The 23081-nt window shown below is 41.2% G+C and overlaps 1 protein-coding gene across 1 annotated transcript in view; it reads right to left on the reverse strand.

Annotated features, from left to right (window-relative positions):
- Positions 1-23081, reverse strand: part of LOC122808180 (alpha-2-macroglobulin-like) — a 440046-nt gene that overhangs the window by 173860 nt on the left and 243105 nt on the right. The window contains exon 13 of the mRNA XM_044079148.1: positions 17254-17326. Within this exon, the coding sequence (XP_043935083.1) occupies positions 17254-17326 (73 nt within the window). The remainder of the gene's footprint in view (positions 1-17253; positions 17327-23081) is intronic.

The following is a 23081-nucleotide window of genomic DNA, read 5'->3' on the forward strand; positions in this document are numbered from 1 at the left end:
CATATATATATATATATATATATATATATATATATATATACACAGACACACACACACACACATATATATATATATATATATATATATATATATATATATATATATATATACACACACACACACACATACATACATACATACAAATACAAATATACACACACATGCCACCCTGACACAAGGTGATTGACAACTCTAGCTGCTTTGCTAGAGATATCCTTCTGGATCTCTCTCATCATGGCTTTTATATATTTGCCAGGACCTTTTCTTCCTCCATAGTGCCTTTTTAGGCAAAGTCTGTCTGCTCAAACTGCCTACGGTGACAAACAAAATCAGGAGTATATAAAGGTAGAGCTGCTAGCAGTCTTAACAAGAAGTTGGTTTCCTTACAGGCATTCCTAACTCTTGAAAATATAGATACCTGTGTACTTACTGAAACATTGTTTCAGAATAGTGAAACAGTACACTTGTTGGCAATATAGCAAAAATGTGAGTGCAATTAAAGGGGGCTTGTCTGTATTTGTAAGAAGTCATTTCAAGTGTAGATTCTTAAGACAGGACAATAACCTTAAACACCTTCTGACAGTAAATAGAACCCTGTACCGTTGTCATAGCAACTACTGTACACCCTCCATGTCAGCTACAGCCCATGATACATGTCCAAGAAAACTGGCTTATCTCCCTACAGAACTTATCCCTATTCTTCAACTACATGTCCATTAACTGGAAAATCTACACCACCATTAATATGTATGCACAAAGATTCTTAGCATTAACTGGTAAATCTACACCACCATTAATATGTATGCACAAAGATTCTTAGCATTAACTGGGAAATCTACACCACCATTAATATGTATGCACAAAGATTCTTAGCATTAACTGGTAAATCTACACCACCATTAATACGTATGCACAAAGATTCTTAGCATTAACTGGTAAATCTACACCACCACTAATACGTATGCACAAGGATTCCTAGCATTAACTGGGAAATCTACACCATCATCAATACGTATGCACAAGGATCCCTAGCGTTAACTGGGAAATCTACCCCGCCATCAATACATATGAACAAAGATTCTTAGCATTAACTGGGAAATCTACACCACCATTAATACATATGCACAAGGATTCCTAGACTTGACTAATATATGGTAAACCAACTCCCGCCAGCTGATGAGCTGATTTCTCAACACCTCACTCACCCCATCATGCATGCTACCATATTTACCTCCTCACCCTGGTGAACTTCTTTGAACAGTCACTGATGCATTAGATGTTGGCAAATCAGTTTGCATTGCATACCTGGATCTGGCAAATGTCTTTGATGAAAGTTTGCATTGTGGCATTACCAGTTAGCTAATCAGATTAAACATAACCCTGTTACCGAGTGGGTAGTAAACTGTTTTACTGATAGAATTCAATCTATTTGTGTTGGAGGCATACTTTAAATAAAAAAAAGAACTAATGATGCCCCCAAGGATTGGTCTTACAACCACACATCTTTATTCTTTATTTCTGTGATATCAAGGCCATCACCAAGGGCCTGTGGCTGACCACATTTATGGATGTCTGCAAACTCAGAGTGGTTATAAAACCCACATTTGACTTCCTGATTATTCTGGAGGGTTTAACACACTAACAAATGCTGTCTGGGTCACTGTTTTAAACTAAATGCTAAGAAATGCAGCACTATAGCCTTTTTGAACATGGGGAACAATTCACCAACTAAATAGGTAACATCCTTTTGAATTTTCACTCATTCGTTAGAGATGTGGATACTTTCATTTACTATGAACTACCATTGATTACCATGTATCCACGGTAGTTCAGAAATCCTTTCAAATAGCCAGATTGATCACCAGGTTATATCTTCATAGTCCAAGGAAATTATTGTCCTTCTCTACTCTTCCCTTATCAGGCCCATAGTATTGTATAATGAATGCCCCATTTACTTGTCTTAGCATATGACTCACCTTGAGAGACTACAGCATTTACTCCACATGACAATCAATCACATGGCTTCATTTAGCTATGCTGATCACCTTAAAACATCTCTTTTCCTAAAGTGTCTTAACAGGGAACCTTGATTTAGCCTACTGAGGTTCAAAATATCTAGCCCTATGTGCCCTCCTCACATCAACAAAACAAATAACACCCTACATGCCCACTGAAGATATCTACATTTCCACTGAAATATAAATTGGATAGGGTGGTGAGATAACTATCTCTCCCAGTGACTCCCTGTTTTATGGAATATGTATGCAAAGCAAAGTAGCTCCCTGGCCATCCTTAAGCATAAACATGGGTGAATGCATGAGCATTCATAAATATAACTTAGCTCCTCAAGCCCTCATTAAAAGAAGTTGACATTAGGTATTAAATCATGCTGGGCCTGCCTCATAAGCCCACATTGAAAGGGTTTGTAACTGCATATTAATTATTCATGCCTGTGGGTAATCACCATTTGGGATCTTGTGGTTGGGCCGCAAATGCTCCATCAAGTCAATAGTCTAGTATTGCACTATGAACTTATGAACTTAGAAATGCTGATGTGTTTACCTGTATTACACTCCATCAATAAGAACAGATGAAGATTTTTTTTCAAAACCTAACACAGTTCCTTATGCTCCCACTATGACTCAGGGAATACTATTTCCTATTCTATCAAAGGTAGTGTCCAAGTTAAATTGAATGAAGTCCCTTGTGAGGTAACTGAAAGCAGTAAAACAGCTGCTGTGCTCCAGTAGTATAAGTAACAAAGATAAATGGCACAATGACAGGCTGTGCTCACTTAAGTACTTGAATGAGGAGTTAAAATGGAAAGCTTTATCCTGACATCTTAGCAGGGTGTAGCACCCATGATAACTCTACATTAGATGCTCCAAATGAGATTTGGTCAGTATGTAACCCTTGACTCTAACACAAGAGAGTTGACAACTTTCATTGCTCCAGATGGAATAATCCGTTTTCTGTGGTATCCATTTGTACTTGCATTAGTAACTGAAACTTTCCATAGGAAATGAGTACACTCTCTAAGAACATGTGGGTTCAGTGGTTCTGATGAATGATATTTTTAATTTTTGGATCCAATATGATGAGAGGCTAAAAACAGTGCTTCAATCCAGTAGAGCATCAGAGGTCAAGCTTGATAAGTAAATGTGTTATTCTGGTCAGATGGACATTCAGTTATTTTGGACACTGCTTTAGTGAAGATGAAATTAGAACAAATCCAAGTAAAGTAAAAGCCGTGACTAAGTTACCAAGTGCAGGTGTTATCACAGATCTCAGACAAATGCTTGATGTAGTGAAACTATCTATCAGATTCATGCCAGAGCTATCAATGGTGCCTCATCATTTAACTGACATGCTAATGTAAGATGTAATGTGGAAATGGTCTGATGTCCAACATGCTTTCAAAAGCATCTTATTCATGTTTGTGTCTACCCCAGTATGTTTATTATGATGTTAGTAAGTCAGTCATGGTTAGTGATATTGTAGATGCTTTATTGCATTAGACTCATAGCAAAATGAAAGCTGCTGCTTTCGAACTCAGAAAGTGACTGTGAGGAGGTATTCATAAACTGAAAAGGAATAACTGTGAAGAGCATAAGAATCTGAATACATTCAGCTACTCTCACAGCTCATACATTCAGATACTCACATAGCTCATACACTCAGTTACTCTCACAGCTCATACATTCAGATGCTAACACAGCTCATAAACCACTGGTATCACTGGTATCAACTGTATCTTTGGTATCACTGGTATCACCAGTATCACCGGTATCACTGGTATCACTGGCATAACTGGTATCACTGACAAACGCATGAGACCTTATAAGGTTCGTCCCAGTTGTCAATCTTGATGAAAATTAGATGATTTGTGTAAAAGCAGTTCATGCCCTATAGTGACAGTTATTGTGAAGGATGCCCTATCAAGAAATCCCATAACAGAGACAGAATAATCACATACTGAAGACAGAATATATACATACCAGACAAACTTTCTAGCAGACAGGTGATTTCTCACAAGATGGATATCCCTAGAGGAGCAATTTTCGAGATGCAGAACTGAGGACTGTAATATTCTTTGATCATACTAGAAGGTCCAGTAAATCGACACAAGCAAATCATTCATTGTATAAATAATTTATTCTGAAAATGCATTTGTCAGAGCATGTGGGTCTGCTGTTGTACTAGTATTGGTCTGTGATGGCAGCTATTCAAAGAATAGAAGTCCTGAGAGAAGATAGCATCAACGACTGACCAAGTACAGAGAGGCAGAAAGTGAAAGTGTCTGTGTGATGGCCAAGTATCAATATTTTGTCTTTGAGTCAATTCTCCATTTACCATAAGTAATCTTTAATGAGGAAATCTTTGCTATGACTCCATTGTCAAAAGGGCCAAGGCAAAGAATAGCAGCAGACTTGTGTGAAAAAAAATTATCTGACAGCAGTGAGCTATTATGCAAGAAATACTGCCATAGTTAGCATGCCTATAAGCAGATCTGTAGCTAGGGTTGGGAGAAATAGCATCTGCCCCAGGTGCAAAACATTAGGGGTTGTGATCTGCATATGAGGATTGGTTGGTAGTCAAGTACTGCTATTCATTTATGTAATGGCATTACTAGAAGCTGGTGCGGAGTGTATTCCAATACTGCTTGTGAAGAGTGGTAAAGACAGATGAAGGCTGCCAGCCTAGCCAGATAGAATTTTACAGATAATTTTGTCATTTGTAAATATGAATGTAAACTACAACCTTGTTGTCTTAAATGTAAAAAAAATACATTACATGTGGAACTGAAAAAAATCTGACAACAGAACCCTCTACTGACCAAGTAAAGCATCTTGTGAACCTTTGATGTTAGCATTATGAGTCAGTAAGTCTAGGGTGAGACATCCTGCCTATTGCTTTAAGGCCAGAGTTAATGGCCAGAATTTGAATGCACACGTGTCCTTTATTGATCTGGTTTCTGCCCAGGTGTAAAGAATGTAAATGCAGTTTCTATTAGACTGGGAACTCAGGGAAGTGTGAAGAAAGATGTAATGTGTAGCCTTGGAACTCCCAGGAAAGTGTGAAGAATGATGTAATGTGAATCTGGATTGTGATAGCAATTTAAGTAGAGAAAACCAGAAAGGAAGAGAGCATTTTTGTCTTGACCATCCAACTCATCAGGACTCTGCTTGTTTCTATATGTAAGTTTATTTTAGAATTGTATTTTCTCGTAGAAATAGGTAGGAACTAAAAAGATTAGACTAAGTGTTTTTCTGTGATGTCAGAACTTTACTACTGTGTTATTTAAAGTATTTTTCTGTGATCTCTGAAGTCTTGACTAGCACAGTGTAGTAAGAAGTATTTCCTTGTGTTTTTTATTACTTATTATTAAATATTTTGAAACCCTTTCAACTGCGGCTGTTTTGTGTAGAGGTAATTTAAGTTCTAGAGTACATTGGATGCATATAGTGATCCTGTACCAAGTCACTCTAATAAGCCTTGACTGTTTAGTCACACTAACCATTTGGATAATAATTTTGCACAGTAATAATTGGACACCCTTTTAAGGGCCTTTGAGTAGCTGGTAAATATTAGCTGGGTGGTGGCAGGCGGTATAACCGTATAGTCTGGGTAATAGGGGCACAGCTGGAGAACCTGTGTCAGCCTTTACCAGGAGAGTCTGTGTGGTTGTATAAACTCTTATCTCAAAGTGTGTGTGTCAGCTACTTTGGAAGGGACATGAAGCACTGGTTGAACAGAGAGGGTGCTGGAGGTTTTAGCTTGCCCAGCTAGGCTGACATCTGGTCCCTATAGCTGTGCCAGTGGGGAGTCTTATTGGGGACCTGGAGAGCAAGGGAGCAACCAGCCTGAGACTGACTGTGATCTCTGTGTGCTCTTAAAGGAAATTGCACTTTACAGCGTGTATTTGTTATCCTTTCTTCTATATGGGATACACCTCACTGGTGTGGTGGTGAGGATTGAGGCTCCTTGATTGCTGTGCCAGTCCACGGTTGTCACACATTAATTGTTTGGCAGAGGTGGGATATCCACACCACATATTAATTGATTGGCAAATACTAAATGGCTTGCAGTGGTGTGGGTAGAGTGGATTCCTGTAGCTTGTGTACAGTGATCTCTGAAAGTGTTTTGTACTCTTAATCAACCACGCAGTGAATACTCAGACTTCAGATCACAACTGTTTTATTTCTTTTGCTAGCTTAGTTAGTCAGTGAGAGCAGGCAACATGACAGCAGAGGAGTATGGAAAGCTGATAAGGAGCCAGCTAGCTGAGATGTGCCAGGCTAGGGGACTGCGGAATGGAAACCTGACTAAGGCAGACCTGATAGCAGCTTTAGTCACAGCTGCATCAGAAAACAGCAACCAGGAGAACAATCAGACTGGCAGTGGAGATGTACCACCCTAAGAGAATGGACAGCTCAACCATTCTGCAGAGGACTTGAAAATCAAGCTGGAGCTAAAGAGACTTGAGCTGGAAGCCAGGTGTTTGGAAATAGAAGCAGCTGAGAGACTGAGGAGTCTACAGGCTGAGGAGAATGAGAAACTGCTATGTCTGGAAACTGAGGAAAAGGAGAAGCAGAGGAAGCATGAGAGAGAAATGCTGACTCTTCGCCAGAGTCATGGAGGTAATGAGGAAGGGAGTAACTGGATCCCAGAAGCACCACAGGTCAGTAACTTTCTTCCACTTTTTAAAGAGTGGGATAATTCTGATAGTTTCATTCATATGTTTGAGAGGGTATGTAAACAGTATGAAGTTGACCAAGGGCTCTGGGTACGGTTCCTGACCCCCTTACCCCATAGTAAAGCTGTAAGTGTATTGTCCAAAAAAAGTCTGATGTTGCATGTTTTGATTATACTGCTGTAAAGAATTGTTTATTAGAGTTTTTTAAGCTAAGACCTGAAACATATAGGAAAAAGTTTTGTGAGCATAGACACAAAGCAGATGAAAGTGTGTGTGAATATGTTGATGAATTAAGCATTTATTTCCATAGGTGGGTGAGTGGATGTCAAGTCACCACTTTTGAAGGACTGGCAGACCTTTTGGTGAGAGAACAGGCCCTTAGCACTTTGCCTGAGGACAAGAGGATCTGGTTAGCTGATAGTGTGCTACTTCAGAGGAGTTGGGGAAGAAGGGAGACCTATACCTAGCAAGCAGGGCATCCCTGCAGAGGAAGGGGTCCCCCTGTACTGCTCATAGGTCTAAAGGAACCATGGTGGGCAGCTCGGACTGTCCCAACAGAATCTGCCAGTAGCAGGGGAAGCCACTAGTCCAGGTACATGTCCAGGAGCTAGGGTTAAACGTTTTGAATTAAACCAGTGGGGCCATGTGACATGCAGATGTCCATGGAGGCAAACTGGGGAACAAAAGGTGAGAGAGCCAGTAAGTGGGAAAAACAAAATGCCAATAGTAGGTTGTCTTGAGACAACAAGAGTACCAAACTACCATCCTGCGGATGTCCTGTTAGGGAAGGATTTGGATGAGGCAGTACCATGTCCTTATGCAGTTACATGCAGTCAGGCTAGGAGACAAGCATGTGAGCCTGGTAGCCTCAGGGAGATACAGACAGACTGCATACTTGCAGACAGGAGTGGTGAGGTGGTTACTTCAGGAAAGGAGCTACTCAGTAGCAGTGAGACTGAATGTGAGCCGCAGCTGCTTGTGGGTACTGATGTTCCCTTGGAAATAGTGACTGCAAAGGTAGAAGTGAGCAGTAGTACCCAGGCTGACAGTGAGGCACCACTATCAGAGGATGCCAGACTTCCTCTGGAAGGGGAGCTGAGAAGGATTACAAAGAGAGAGAGTTGAGACAGACTCAGCTCTCAGACCCTACATTGCAAGGCCTGAGGCAGGTAGCTAGGGAGGAACCTGATTCTCAAGGGAAGGGGGTATCTGTATACTGGGACAGAGAGTTACTGTACAGAGAATGGACCCCTGAGGGAGGGCTAGAAGGTGAGAGAGTACAGCAGTTGGTAGTGCCTAGAGCCTACCATCTGGCGCTTCTAGCCATAGCCCATGATATTCCCTTTGCAGGTTATATGGGCATAAAAAATACAAAGAGACATATTATGCAGAAATTCTATCGGCCTGGAATTTCCAGAGATGTAACAGGGCACTGCATAACCTGTGAGCAGTGCCAAAAGGTAGGCAAGGCAAGAGACAAGGTGAGAGCTCCTTTGATGCCTTTGCCTGTGATTGAGGAGCCATTTCAGAGAGTAGCTATAGATATTGTGGGTCCTCTGAGTACCCCAAGTTCCACTTGGAAAATGTATATTCTAGTGGTAGTGGATTATGCTACACGATACCCTGAGGCAGTGACTTTGTCCTCCATTGAGGCAGAGAAGGTGGCAGATGTTTTGTTAGAGATTTTCAGCAGGGTAGGTTTCCTAAAAGAAATACTGATGGACAGAGGTGCCAATTTCATGTCAGATCAACTGGCTTGTCTGTGGAAGTCTTGTGGGGTGAAGCACCTGAAGACCACCCCTACCATCCCCAGACTAATGGTCTTGTTGAGAGGTTAAACTCTACAATCAAGTCCATGCTACAGGCATTTTCAGATCAGTTTAAGAGGGAGTGGGACAAATATTTGCCCCATCTGTTGTTTGCTTACAGAGTGGTTCCCCAGGAATATACAGGTTTTTTAACCTTTGAGTTGCTGCATGGGCATAGGGTGAGGGGACCTCTAGACTTAATTCGAGATGAGTGGAAAGGTGAGTGTGAGTCCCACAAGGAGTGTGTTGTGGCATATGGACTATACCTCAGGACAAGGCTCAGGGAACTCATGGGCTTGGCCCAAGAGAACCTGGCAAAAGCCCAACAACAGAAAAAGGTGTGGTATAACAGGAATGCTCGAGCTAGAGAGTATGCTGTAGGGCAGCAGCTAATGGTTCTCATTGCTGTCAGACACAACAAGCTGCATGCAGTGTGTGAGGGACCCAACAAGGTAGCAAGAAAGCTAAGTGATGTTAACTACATGGTGGAACTGCTAGGCAGAAGGCAGGGGCACAAGTTGTACCATGGTAACAAGATAAAGCCTTATCATCATAGGGAGGCCCTTGTGCTGAGAATTTGAAGTGGATTTCAGGAGGAGTCTGAGGGAGATCTTGTGACTGATCTCCTCAGTGAGGCTCAAACTGATACCTCAGTGGAAGGGGTAGCAATGTCCCAGCAGCTATCTCCTACCCAGGTTCGAGAAATCCGAGCAGTGTTGCAGGAGTTTGAGGACATGTTCACTGGGAGACCAAGGTGCGCCCAACTTGTGCCGCACCAGGTGGATACAGGACTCCAAAGGCCTATTAGGCAGGCCCCTTATAGGGTGCCTGAGATAATCAAACAGACTCTGAGGGAGGAGATACAGGAAATGTTGGAACTAGGGGTGATTCAAGTGTCTAACAGTCCCTGGGCCTCCCCAGTGGTGCTGGTGCCAAAGAAGGATGGCATCACCAGGTTCTGTGTGGACTACATGAAATTAAATAGTCACACAGAGTCGATGCTTACCCCATGCCTAAGATAGATGAGGCCCTAGAGCAGCTGGGTTGGGCTAAGTAACTTACAACCATTGATCTTACCAAGGGTTACTGGCAGTTGCCCTTGACTCCCATTGCTAGACAGAAGTCAGCCTTTGTGACTCCTTTTGGCTTGTATGAGTTCACAAAGATTCCCTTTGGGATAAAGAATGCCCCAGTGACTTTCTAGAGGCTGGTAGATCATATCCTAGCAAGAGCAGGAGGCTTTGCCCTGGCTTGCATAGATGATATTGCCATCTACAGTCATTCCTGGAAGGAGCACCTTCGGCATGTCAGGGAGGTGCTGGGCAGACTACAGAGGGCAGGGTTTACCATTAACCAAGCAAATGTCAGTAGTCTCCTATGAAGGACATAGAGTGAGGAGTGGTAAGATAAGGCCAGAACCTGCCAAAGTGGAAGCCATTCAGGTGTGGTCTGCACCTTTTACCAAAAAGCAGGTGAGGGCATTCTTAGGGACAGCAGGGTACTACAGAAAGTTTTCCCCAATTATAGTACAATAGCTGCTCCCCTCACAGACCTGACAAGAAAGAACAGGCCAGATGAGGTAGTTTGGACCCCAGCATGCAAGTAGGCATTCCAAAAGCTTGAGGGAGCTTTGGTAGGACCTCCCGTGTTAGCCTGCCCAGACTACAGCAAAGAATTTGTTCTACAGGTGGATGCTTTGAACTATGGGGTGGGGGTTGTACTAAGCCAGATTTCTTCAGAGGGAGAATAGCCCCAGTGGTTTATCTCATTTGTAGGCTCCAACCCAGGGTGGAATGCTATGCAGCGGTAGAAAAGGAATGCCTAGCCATAGTGTGGGCACTGCAGAAACTTCAGCCTTATCTGTATGGAAGAAAATTCACTGTAATGACCAATCACAACCCCCTAATATGGTTAAACAGAGCCAGCCAGCAAAATGCCAAGTTGCTAAGATGGAGCCTGGGGTTGCAAGCATATGATATGTCAGTGCAGCAATACAGTGGGAGTACCAATGCCAGTGCATATGAGCTCTCAAGACAGGGAATGGGGTAAGGTATACTCAGATAGACCTGACCCTCTCAAGCAGCATTTCTCAAGGGTCACTTGAAAAACTAGCTTGAGTTATGATATGTGAAGAGTGGGTGAAGACAGATGAAGGCTGCCAGCTTAGCCAGATAGAATTTTGCAGATAATTTTGTCATTTGTAAATATAAATGTAAACTTCAGGCTTGTTTTAAATGGAAAAAATTGCGTTACATGGGGAACTGAAATAAATGTGACAACAGTGCCCTCACCAGACCAAGTAGAGCATGTTTTAACCCTTTGATGTTAGCATTAGGAGTCAGCAAGTCTAGGTTGAGACATCCTGCCTATTGTTTAAGGCCAGAGTTAATGGTCAGAATTTGCATACATAAATGTCCTTTATTGCTCTGGTTTCAGCCCAGGTATAAAAAATGTAAATGCAGTTTCTGTTAGCCTGGGAACCCAGGGAAGTGTGAAGAATGATGTAATGTGTAGCCTGGGAACCACTAGGAAAGTGTGAAGAATGATGTAATGTGAATCTGGATTGTGATATCAATTTAAACAGAGAGAGCCAGAGAGGTAGAGAGCATTTTTGTCTTGACCATTCAACTCATCAGCACTCTGCCTGTTTCTATATGTAAGTTTATTTTAGAATTGCATTTTCTCTTAGAAATAGGTAGGAACTAGAAAGATTAGACTAAGTGTTTTTCTGTGATGTCAGAACTTTACTACTGTGTTATTTTAAGAATTTTTCTGTGATCTCTTAACTCTTGATTAGCACTGTGTAGTAAGACGTATTGCCTTGTGTCTTTTATTATTTATTATTAAATATTTTTAAACACTTTCAACTGTTTTGTGTGGAGATAATTTAAAATCTAGAGTACATTGCATGCATACAGTGATCCTGTACCAAGTCACTCTAATAAGCCTTGACTGTTTAGTCACATTTACCATTTGGATAATAATATTGCACAGTAATAATTGGACACCCTTTTAAGGGCCTTCGAGTAGCTGGTAAATATTAGCTGGGTGGTGGCAGGTAGTACTACCATATAGTCTGGGTAATAGGGGCACAGCTGGAAAACGTGTGCCAGGCTTTCTCAGGAGTGTCTGTATGGTTGTATGAATGCTTATCTCAAAGTGTCTGTGTGTGTCAGCTACATGGGCTGGCTGGTTGGACAGAGAGGGTGCTAGAGGTTTTAGCTTGGCCAGCTAGGCTAAGATCTGTACCCTATAGCTGTGCCAGTGGGGAGTCTTATTGGGGACCTGGAGAGCAAGGGAGCAACCAGCCCCAGACTGACTGTGATCTCTGTGTGCTCTTATGGGAAATTGCACTTTACGGTGTGTATTTTTTATCCTTTCCTCTATATAGGATGTCCCTCACTGGTGTGGTGGTGAGGATTGAGGTTCCTTGATTGTTGGGCTAGTGCATTGGCATCACACTGCTGTTCAGGAATGAGATACTTGCTTCAGCATTGAGTTGGTAATATTTCTTGCAGTATGCTCCTTTCTACAAATTTAGTATGCAGTTTGCTACAGTTCTTAAAAGTAGAAGAGTTTTTTTTTCTTTTTTTTTAATGACATTGCACTCCTTTTGTGAGAGGTGTGGTGAGTAGTTAGATAAGGGATTGCACCTGTTTTTTTTTTTTTTTTTTTTTTTTTTGAGAGGAGGTCGATTGGGGAACAGCACTGAGAGTGAAATGAGCCAACTGTGGCTCTGCCTGCAAGAATGTGTTAAAGAGTCATATCTTGATTTATGACAATATTCTTTAGATGGAGAGTTCATTTACAACTTGACAAAGAAAATGGAACTGAATTAGTGGCTATAACATTTCAACAATTAAGAAAATAAAATGAGTTTTCCCAAACATTAACTTAACAAACCTGATCTGTAAAGCCATGGAGCGTATTATTATGGATCTCATAAAGAAGAACATAGGCAACCTCCAAGCACTTGAACCCACCCAGTCTGGATTTGTCAAGGGCAGATCTTGCCTATTGAACCTGGATGACTTTTTTGAGACTGTCACCAGGACCCTAGATGATGAAAAGTCTGTACACCCAGGTTACCTTGACTTGGCTAAGCCCTCTGACACAATCTCCAACTCGGGCATCATTGAAAAGCTAATACAACTTGTGTAAATCCCTGTCTCATCAGGTGAGTGGCCAACTGGCTCACTGATAGGACCCATAAGGTTAAAATAGGTGCCTCCACCTCTGAAAGCAGACTATCAGTTGTGTTGTTCCCCAGAGATCTGTCCTGGGACCCCAACTGTTTGGCATCTACTTCTCAGAGGTCGAGACAAAGACAAAAGTTTGCAGATGACTGTATGTTGGGTGCTGTCACTGACTCACCAAATGATGTTAACATACTGCAAGAGGGTCTCACAGCAACAAATGACTGGTGTCAAATTCATGGCCTCAAGTTAAATGCAAAAAAAAATATTATCATTCCATTTGGCAAAAACATGGCCCTTACCTACTGCCATATCAACAGAAACCCCCTACTCATACAACTGTGGTGAGAGACCTGGGTACTCAGGTTGACGACAATCTCACATTCAACATTCATGTAGCAGCAGTGATCAGAAAAGCCTTTTACTGTGTTCATCTTATAAGTAAAGGGACTACCTCCAGAAAGAAGAAGGTTATTACCTCTCTGTACTCCTCTCTCATTAGGCCAATAATTGAGTATAATGCCCCATTTTCTATGTACCTCTCCAAACACCTGCACCAACTGGAAAGGTCACTGAAATAACCTCACAAAGAGAATCCATGGCCTCCAACACCTGCCCTATGTGGACAGGCTCAAATCAGTATCACTCTACTCAGTATCGTACAGTTTGCTCAGAGGTGATCTGTGTCTCGCTTACAAGGCAATGTCAGACCCTATCCTTCTATAGATGCTGCATATCTGTAAGTCTAACTATTCACACATTATCAGCTTGGAAGGTCTAAATCTAGTACTCAACATCAACATAACCTGCTAGGGAGAAAGGTCTGTCACCCAGAGGCTGCCCTGTCTCTGGAATAGACTCCCATACACATCAAACCGAGTACTTCACTGACCCTTTTCAAGCACAATCTTGATGAGTGGATGGGAGGCCGCAAATTTGTCATGGGGATTCCACCTGTGTCTCTCACTGACAGGAACAACACTTGCTGACTAAGAATTCTCTTTTTGGGGATAAATTCTTGGCTAGGCTTTTAAGGGCCTCCGGGCCATTAGTCTAGTAACCTCCTATGATCCTGAGATCCTATGAAGCAATATTAACTTCACATTACCTACATGAAAACAGTCCTCTTGACAGAGTAGTGCCAATAGCTAAGAACATCATTAACTAACTAGACACTCCCCCTGCCAGTAGTTTGTCTGTCTTATAGAGCAATGTTAAATAATGCAGCTGGGATGACTTCAGGATGAAACTTACTTTAAATACCCTGTAGGGTGTGCAGTAAAAAATTCCTTCTCTGCCTTCTAGTCAGACATGCCCTGCACTATTCTTTTGTAAAGAGACAGCAACATAGTGTTTAAATGGGGGTATGCTGCTCCCCTGTACCCCCCACCACTGGACTGCAAGGTTTTTAAAAGTGTGTTAATAATGGCTGATTTTGTTTATACAGTCAGGAGCGGGCAGGGGAGCAGCAACCCTCTGAAGCATATCGGAGTTCTCTGTCCCTGTCAGTCATTCCAAGCCATGACCAAACCTGCATAAACAAGGTATGGGGTATTTAAAGTAAGTTACTCCAAGTTCAGCACAATTCAGGATGGGTCACTAGATTCAAACTATTACCCCAGTGCTTGAGACAAAGTTATTATCATTGAATATTCCATATTAAACTGTAGAAGAAAATGACCAGTGGGAAAAATCTGCATCAAAATATGTTTATGACTGAAGACACTGCTCCTTTCCTGATGTGACCTTAGGTCAGACTGCCTGTCTCAAATTATATGGAGGTAAGAAACAACAGTTGTGATCACTGTTAAATCTGCATAAGTGGGGATATAAGTGATCTAAACTGACACTAAACCTATAGCAAGGAGAAACTGGAAACACATTTAAGACATTCCTGAGAAGTCTGAAATGATTAGACAATTGCTACAAATGGATGAGAATTTGCTATGGCCAGGTGACTCATAAAAAAGCAAGAGACTTTGAGCCATAGTTTCTAGAGTCAAATGAATAGACTAGTCACAACATACCGAAAAGAGTCACATCACCAGAAAGAGATAAATCACTAGAAAGAGATATGTTAACTAATATTTATTTGTCATAAAAGACAAGCCCCTCATATCCATAATCTTTAAATGTTACTACCCAAGGGTTTGTCCATAATCTGTAAATGTTACTACCCAAGGTTGTGTCCATAATCTGTAAATGTACTACCCAAGGATGTGTCCATAATCTGTAAATGTTATTAACCAAGGGTGTGGCCATAATCTGTTAACAATACTACCCAAGGATGTGTCCATAATCTGTAAATGTCACTACCCAAAGATGTGTCCACAATCTGTAAATGTTACTACCCAAGGGTGTGTCCATAATCTGTAAATGTTACTTCCCATGGATGTGTCCATAACCTGTAAATGGTATTACCCAAGGATGTGCCCATAATCCCTAAACATTACTACTCAAAAGTGTGTCCATAATCTGTAACTGTCACTACCCAAGGGCGTGTCCATAATCTGTAAATATTACTACCCAAGGATGTGTCCACAATCTGCAAATGTTGCTACCCAAGGATGTGTCCATTATCTGTAAATGTTACTTCCCATGTGGGTGTCCATAACCTGTAAATGTTACTACCCAAGAATGTGTCCATAATCGGTAAATGTTACTAACCATAGCTGTGAGATACATCTTCCTGTGAGGTACTGAGTTGCCTCTTAGGTTCTAAAAACAGGTAAATTATAACATGACTGCTAAGAATGAAGTAGGCTTAGAGAATGAAAAAGTATAAAAATATTATGCAAATTCTTATAAATTAATGTCAAATGCATTTCATACTGCAAGTTTTCAAAATTAAAAAAGTATGCACCCATAAATGTTGCATTATATATGCATAGCTATGGGGAGGAGAGATGTAATGATACCAGATCATCATGATGGTCTGCATGCAGTGTTAGACTGACCATGCTTGTTTAAAATTAAAGAGGTTTCCCATAATTCACTATGACAGTGTTGAACTGACTGTGATCCATACAGGATGCATGCGTTTCTGCTTGTAACTGGCATGAAAAATAAGTGCTATGAGTTAGTACACATCATACAAACTAACACAGGTCTCTTGAGTGGTACCAGGATAATTAAACAAAGTCACCTACACACAATATTATGATAAAGTCTCCGTCAGAACTGGCATATTATGTTTGAAACATGGGTGGCAAAAAAGTCAAGCCTGGGAGATATCGCTTATCATCTATGTCAAGAATACAACAGAGGGTTATGAACAGAGACCAAGTCATAATTCTTTGAAGAGTAAGGAACCTTGTACCACTTGTTACAGAAAACAACAAGTGCAAGATTATAAAATGTTTTACTGGCAATGAATGCTATTAAGATATCTTGTGCTGTCAAAACTGCTCAACTTGTTTGGTAAGAATTGTGAATAAATCCTGAAATGTGTATGTGTGTGTGTGTGTGTGTGTGTGTTTTGTGTGTGTGTGTGTGTGTGTGTGTGTGTGTGTGTGTGTGTGTGTGTGTGTGTGTGTGTGTGTGTGTGTGTGTGTGTGTGTGTGTGTGTGTGCGCGTGCGCGGAAAAGATAAAAATAAGGGGCAACTGTTAAACATTTCTCTAATTTGCATACAAAGTTAATAGAGCAACACATATTGCATCAGTTTGCATTTTCTGATAAATACAAAGTATGAAACCTCAATGTCTGGCATTATTAACTTACTGTATTTCTCACTAGTTTAGCAAAAAATCAAGAATTTTACAAGGGACAAGGTTAAAATATGAGGGAAAATCAAGGGCATTTTTTTCAAAACTAGGGACAGTGGAGAGGAACAGACAGAAGGAAAAACTGTGCACCCCTCTGTAGAGCTGCAAAGCTTTCAAATCTTTTAGATACTTTCTGTTGCCATACCTTTTATTTATAGGAGTGAGAGTGAAATTCTAACCACTTTAAAAAGTTATTTTTCCTCATGCTGTTGCTTATTGTCAGTAGGTAGCCTCCACTTTCATTCTGTGGTGTGAAACTTGATTTTAACAACATATAAGTTTCTATCACCTTGGAGGACAAGAAATACTCCTACAAATTAGCTATTTCCATTCCCAGAGACCATGCAACATGTGACTTAGAACATTTCCATATATTTCATGTGGCAGTTTGTGTATTAATTATTGAACTACATGATTCACCTGTGTTTGTGTGTGTGTGTGTGTGTGTGTGTGTGTGTGTGTGTGTGTGTGTGTGTGTGTGTGTGTGTGTGTGTGTGTGTGTGTGAGTGCATGTTTGTGTGTGCAGGTGTGTGATGGCTGGTGAATTCCAATACTTCAACTTGAAGGGTCAGTTATTAGCAGTGTAAAACTGAGATTATAACAAAAAACTCAAATTTGCTAGTACGTGTTTATTTTCTTATTTACTTGGCAACAAGGTAAATTAGCTCTCCTCTATGTCTTTTGGACCTTTGTACTGGAAAAAAAAAAGGCTGCATTGGCCTGAAATAATTTTTGTTTTAATGCGTTTCTTCTTTTTCTAACTTTTTAGAGTGAAACTTAACTTACCCAAAATACTCCTGCTATTACACCGCAGAGGTTTCTTCATGTCACAGTTAGTGATAACTTTCATGCCTGCCATCTAAATGTAAGAGAAAGGAAAAAAGTTGAAATTTGGAACATAATTGATGAAGTTAAGAGATGATTTTTTTCTTCGTATTTTGCATCCATCCCTTTTGCAAGCCATTTTAATTTATTCCTGATATATGGTACCAACAGTGTGAAAACATTTCAGTTCCATTTTGTTCTGCAGATAAAATTAAGCACTTATGGAAGCTAATGTATGCATTAGGATTGCATACCTCTATTTAAACTTTTGTTTATTTCCGTGTATTTAGACATTTAGTGACACATAGGGAATCAAAGAATATTGCTGTCTTTTTGTCTTTTGGTAATTGATGTCTTATCAAAACAAGTGGCTGGTGGAATTGCAGAGAAATGGGTACAGGTTCTTTGGTCATTAGAATTCCTAAGCACACTGACAAACCTTGTTAAACTGAAACATGGGTCTGCGGCTTATTTGTTTATTATTTATTCATTGTGTTTATTGCATTTGTTTACCGGGAAAGTTCACTGGGCCTAGGTGAGCCCATTCACATTTGTTTAGGTAAAAAGCAAAGGCCTTTGCTGGGTTTTTTACTGCCATAGGAAATGTGATAAGAAATGGCGCTACTGTTCATTGGAAATGAGCAAAATTTTCTGTATACCTATTACGCCATATGGACTAATGTTTATCTTTCTTGAAAAAAACTAAAGTGGAGCTTGCTGAGAAAACCTTGTGGGGGATATAACCAATAGGGAAGAATGGGAAGGACATTGTGCAAAAAATGCAATATTTTGGTGTGGCCAAGTGGAGACTGTGGTTTTCTTGAGAGCTCAGTCAGATTAGTGATGAAACTGTGGGGTTCATTTTGACTTGGATACTCTTGTCTTTAAGAATACTATTAGGTATTCACCATGTATACCGTGTCCTCCACTTCTTCTATATTATTTGTTTCATGCACCGAAACGTGATAGAATTTAAATGGAAAAAATATTTATTACATTTACCATGGATTGTTATCTCTTTTGAAAATAATAGTTTTCGAGCACAACTGGCTTACAATACTAAAAAGGTATGCCCTAAAGAAACATTGATAAACTTATGGAGGGGGGTTTACACATTGGAATTTGTCATACAACTTGGTTTACAATGTTACTGTACTGGTGGATGATGACTGAATGCATGAGCTTCAGTTGTCCAAAGTTCAACCTGCTGACAAGCGGAGTTCTTCTGTTTTCAAATTGGGCCAACAGTGATGTAACTGTCTGTAAATTGTGCCAGCAGTGATGTCACTGTCTGCAAATTGTGCCAGCAGTGATATCACTGTCTGTAAATTGTACCAGCAGTGATGTCACTGTCTGTAAATTGTGCCAGCAGTGATATCACTCTCTGCAAATTGTGTCAGCAGTGATGTCACTGTCAGAAAATTGTGCCAGCAGTGATGTTACTGTCTGCAAATTTTGCTAGCAGTGATGTCACTTTCTGCAAATTGTGCTGTCAGTAATGCCACTATCTGCAAATTGTGCAAGCAGTAATACCCTTTTAGGGAACATTTTCCTTATTTTAGTGGAGCTGATGTATACATATATGTATTTATATATATATATATATATATATATATATATATATATGTGTAATATATATATATATATATATATATATATATATATATATATATATATATATATATATATATATATATATATATATATATATATATATATATATATATATATATATATATATATATATATATATATATATATATATATATATATATATACATATATAGGTTCTATATATATATATATATATATATATATATATATATATATATATATATATATATATATATATATAGGTTCATAGATTCATACTAGACTATCTGCCCTAGGGCATTTATAAGCCTAGCCAGAGTGTGTTTGGCTTTCGCCACCCATTTTAAATGAATTTTGGTATGCCCTTTTTCAATGTTAGTATACTGTGCCTCTGTCTAACAGTGACACAGAAGTGATACCCGGGGTAATCTCCCATCCACTCATCAAGATTCCTCTTGAAGAGAGTCAATGAGGGACTCTGCCTAACCTGGACTGGGATTTTATTCCAGAGTGAAGGGAGCCTCTGGGTTATGAATCTGTCCCTCCAGCATGTCCTATTTATTTCAGTGCTGAGGTATAAGTTTCTCGAGCACGTAGCTGGATGGGATTTGGATTTTCTGAGGTGCAGCATGTCCATTAATTCCAGGTAGGACATGGCTTTATACATCAGGCACAGATCACCTCTGAGCAGGCGGTATGCCACTGAGTAGAGCTGGAGTTTCTTTAACCGGGCAGCATATGGCATCTGTTTGAGCCCTTTGATCCTCTTGGTGAGGTACTTTTGGGGTCTTTCCAGTTGCTGCAGGTGTCTGGTAAGGTACATCCCAAATGGGTCATTGTACTCAATTATGGCCTGATGAGGGATGAGTAAAGAGGCACAATGACCTCCCTTGATCTAGATGTGAATCCCTTCATGATTAGGTGGGCTATATAAAATGTTTTTCTAACACTTTGGCCACGTGGTTGTCAAATGAGAGATTGCTATCAAACTGGGTCCCCAGGTCCCTAATTACTTCTTCTGTACTTAATGGATTACCACCTATGTGGTAATTTGTGGGCACTTTGTTTTTGCCAAAGGGATGACTATATACTTTTTGGCATTTAGCTTGAGGCCATGGCTCTGGCACCAATTGCCTCTTTCTATGAGGCCCTATTGTAGGATGCTTGTGTTGGCTAAAGAGTCGATTATGGCACCCAGTTTGCAGTCATCTGCGAACTTGGTCAGCCACAGTCCTTCCGTGTTGGCCTGTACATCTGAGAAATATATACCGAACAAGAGAGGTCCCAGGACTGAGCCTTGTGGGACGCCACTTGTAACTGGTTTGGAGTCTGACATGGCTCTAGCAATTTTAACCATGTGGGTTCTATCCTTGAGCCAGTTTGCAACCCATCTAGTGACATAGCGGGTTATATTTAAGCTGGTGAGCTTATCTATAATGCCCGAGTGCGGTATTGTATCGAAGGATTTTGCGAGGTCCAGGTAGGCTGTGTAGACCACCTTCCCCTCGTCAATGGCCTTGGTGACTGTTTCAAAGAAATTGACCAGATTTAAGAGGCAGGATCTGCCCTTAACAAAGCCAAACTCGGTAGGATCCAGTGTCTGTAGGTCCTCAATATCTTTATTTATGAGGTCCATGATGATCCTTTCCATAGCTTTGCAGACCAAGCTAGTCAGGCTTATGGGGCGATAGTTTCCAGGATCCGTTGAGGCACCACCTTTGTGGAGAGGGACCACTGTTGCTGTACGCCACTCTTTGGGTACATATCCTGTAGTAGTGCTGAGATTGAACAGTAGTTTTATGTTTGGGTTTAGCTCTTCTTGGAGTTCATGTTGGACGCAGCCTGGGACACCATCTGGTCCCATTGATGCTGTATTTTTTGCTTAGGAGAGGGTGGCTCTTACCTGAGCATCTGAGATGTCAGGGGGGCAGCACTCTGCTGGGATAAATATTTGCCCTTTTGGTGGGGAGGGGGGGGTGTTGTGCTGAACCTGTCAGCTAGGATGTTCGCAATGTCTGTGGGTTCAGTGTATTTTTTGCCATTTTGGACTAATTCTGAGCATATCTGGGAATTCCCACCCAGGTTCCTAACATAACGAAAGAAAGCCTTGTGATTATTCTTAGTGTCCTGTGGAATTTTTCTCTCGAAGCTGGCCTTAGACGATTTTATGAGTGACTGTAGTTTTTTGCTAATACAGATCAGAGATCCCTTCCCTTTTTGGGATTTTGCTCTATCATGTAGTAGCTTCCTCCTTCTATTGTACAGTTTGTTTATGGCTGGGGTCCACCAGACAGGACGTCTGCCTTTGGAGGATTGGGTCTTGGTTTTATTTGGGATCGCATGATCAATGCATTCCTGAAGGTGTTCATAGAATGCGTTTATAAAGGATTCTGTGGTCTGGGCCGTATTTTTCACAGGCCCGGGGGCTTTGAAGGATTCCACCTCCGTTTTGAGGAGTGTGAAATTTGCTTTAGAGAAGTTTATCACTGTGGTTTTCTGGGCAGGGGGTGGGGCCGGGATGTGAATATCCAGTGAGATTAGTTTATGGTCTTATCTTACCAGTGAGGAATACACTTCTGGTCTGGAGCATACAGTCCCATGTTGGTGATGATCAGGTTCAGTATGTTTTCCCCTCTTGTGGGAGTGGTAACAAGCTGTTCCATAACATTTGAGTTTATAAATTCTAGGAACCTTTGGGGTAGGGTGTTGGAGCTAGAGTAATGCTCCCAGTCTACGTTTGGGTAGTTGAAGTTGCCCAATATAATGATGTTTGCAGAGACCTTCATATTTTCCAGTGTTCTCAGGAAGGTCGAGTGGGGTTCCTGGATTTGGGAGGGTGGTCTGTAGCAGGCTATAAACTGGAAGGTAGTTTTACTCACAGTTAGTTGCACATGGATAGTCTCTGATGCTTCGTGCTGTGCCACCAACCTGGAGGTGTGGGTATCTTTGGCGAATATTGATACTCCCCCTCCTTTTGTGGTTCGGTCCAAGTTTTGGGGCCGAAAAGCATGGTATGAGGTATAACCTGGTAGTGCTGGGGTGCTCTTGGGAGCCTTGAACCAGGTTTCTGTTACTGCACAGTTATCAATGTTCTCCATGCTAAGGAGAGTTTCGAGTGCATGCATCTTGAGGTTTAGACATCTAGCGTTGAGTAGCATTACTCTTAGTATCTTATCCCTTGTGATACCTTTGAAGGTGGGTTTGTCTTTTGAGCCTTGCCTAAAAAAGGCACTATGGGGGTGGCAAGAGCCTTTGCCAATATCCAAAAGCCCAGGGGTGATAGGTGCAAGCCATCCCTAGCGAAGCATCGTGGCTTGTTGAGCATGTCATCCCAAGCTGACAGGCATTGGATCCCCTTTGAATGACACCAATACTTAAGCCAATTGTTGAAATTGATCATCTTGTCTTCATATTGTGGCATCATTCTTGGTGATGGTAAGGGTCATACCGGTCTGGGCTACATGCTCAGAGAGCTTCTCTATGTCTCTTTTCATGTAGTCCAGGGAGGTACATCTCAGGTCATTCACACCAGCATGGACAATGACTGAGTCATATTTGTACTTGCCTTGGAGTGACCTGAGTGCTTGTGTTATGTGGCAGATCCTAGCACCTGACAGGCAGCTCACCGTGACCTTCACCTTGTTCAGCCTGGTGAGTGGGACGTCAGTGTGCCTGACAATAGAGTCACCTATTACAAGTGCATCAGGTGTGTTGTTTAGCCTTAAGGGCTGTGACTGTTCGGCACACTGGCTTTGTGAGCTATGTGTTTCACATGTTTTGTTTCGGGGTAGCGGTTGCTTGGGAGTCTGCTTTGGAGGTCTCTGCTGCGTAGGCAGATTTTTATTTAGAGCCTCCGAGTATGTTTTTGTGTGTTTATGTGTTTGGTTTGCTGTCGTGGTAGGTCTATATGAGACTGGAATTGTAGTGAGTGTGGTTTCCTTCTCCTCCTGACTGGTTATGCCAGTACTGAGTTTAGAGAGCTTAGCATCCAGTTTGGCTATATGGTTGCATCTCTCACATGTGTTAGAATTTGTTGGGAGGAGGAGAGGGTTGTCTGTGTACATGAGGCAGTTGTAACATTGCCTCAAGATTCCCAGATTCTCCAGCTGGACTGGAGAGGAGATTGACAACTGACCTTTGGACATGCTATAATAGTGTTGGGAATTCCTTTATCATTGAAAAAAGGGCCAGTGGGG

Source organism: Protopterus annectens, chromosome 8.part0 (assembly GCF_019279795.1).
Source record: "Protopterus annectens isolate FY-2018-M chromosome 8.part0, PAN1.0, whole genome shotgun sequence".
Classification (NCBI taxonomy): Eukaryota; Metazoa; Chordata; order Ceratodontiformes; family Protopteridae; genus Protopterus; species Protopterus annectens.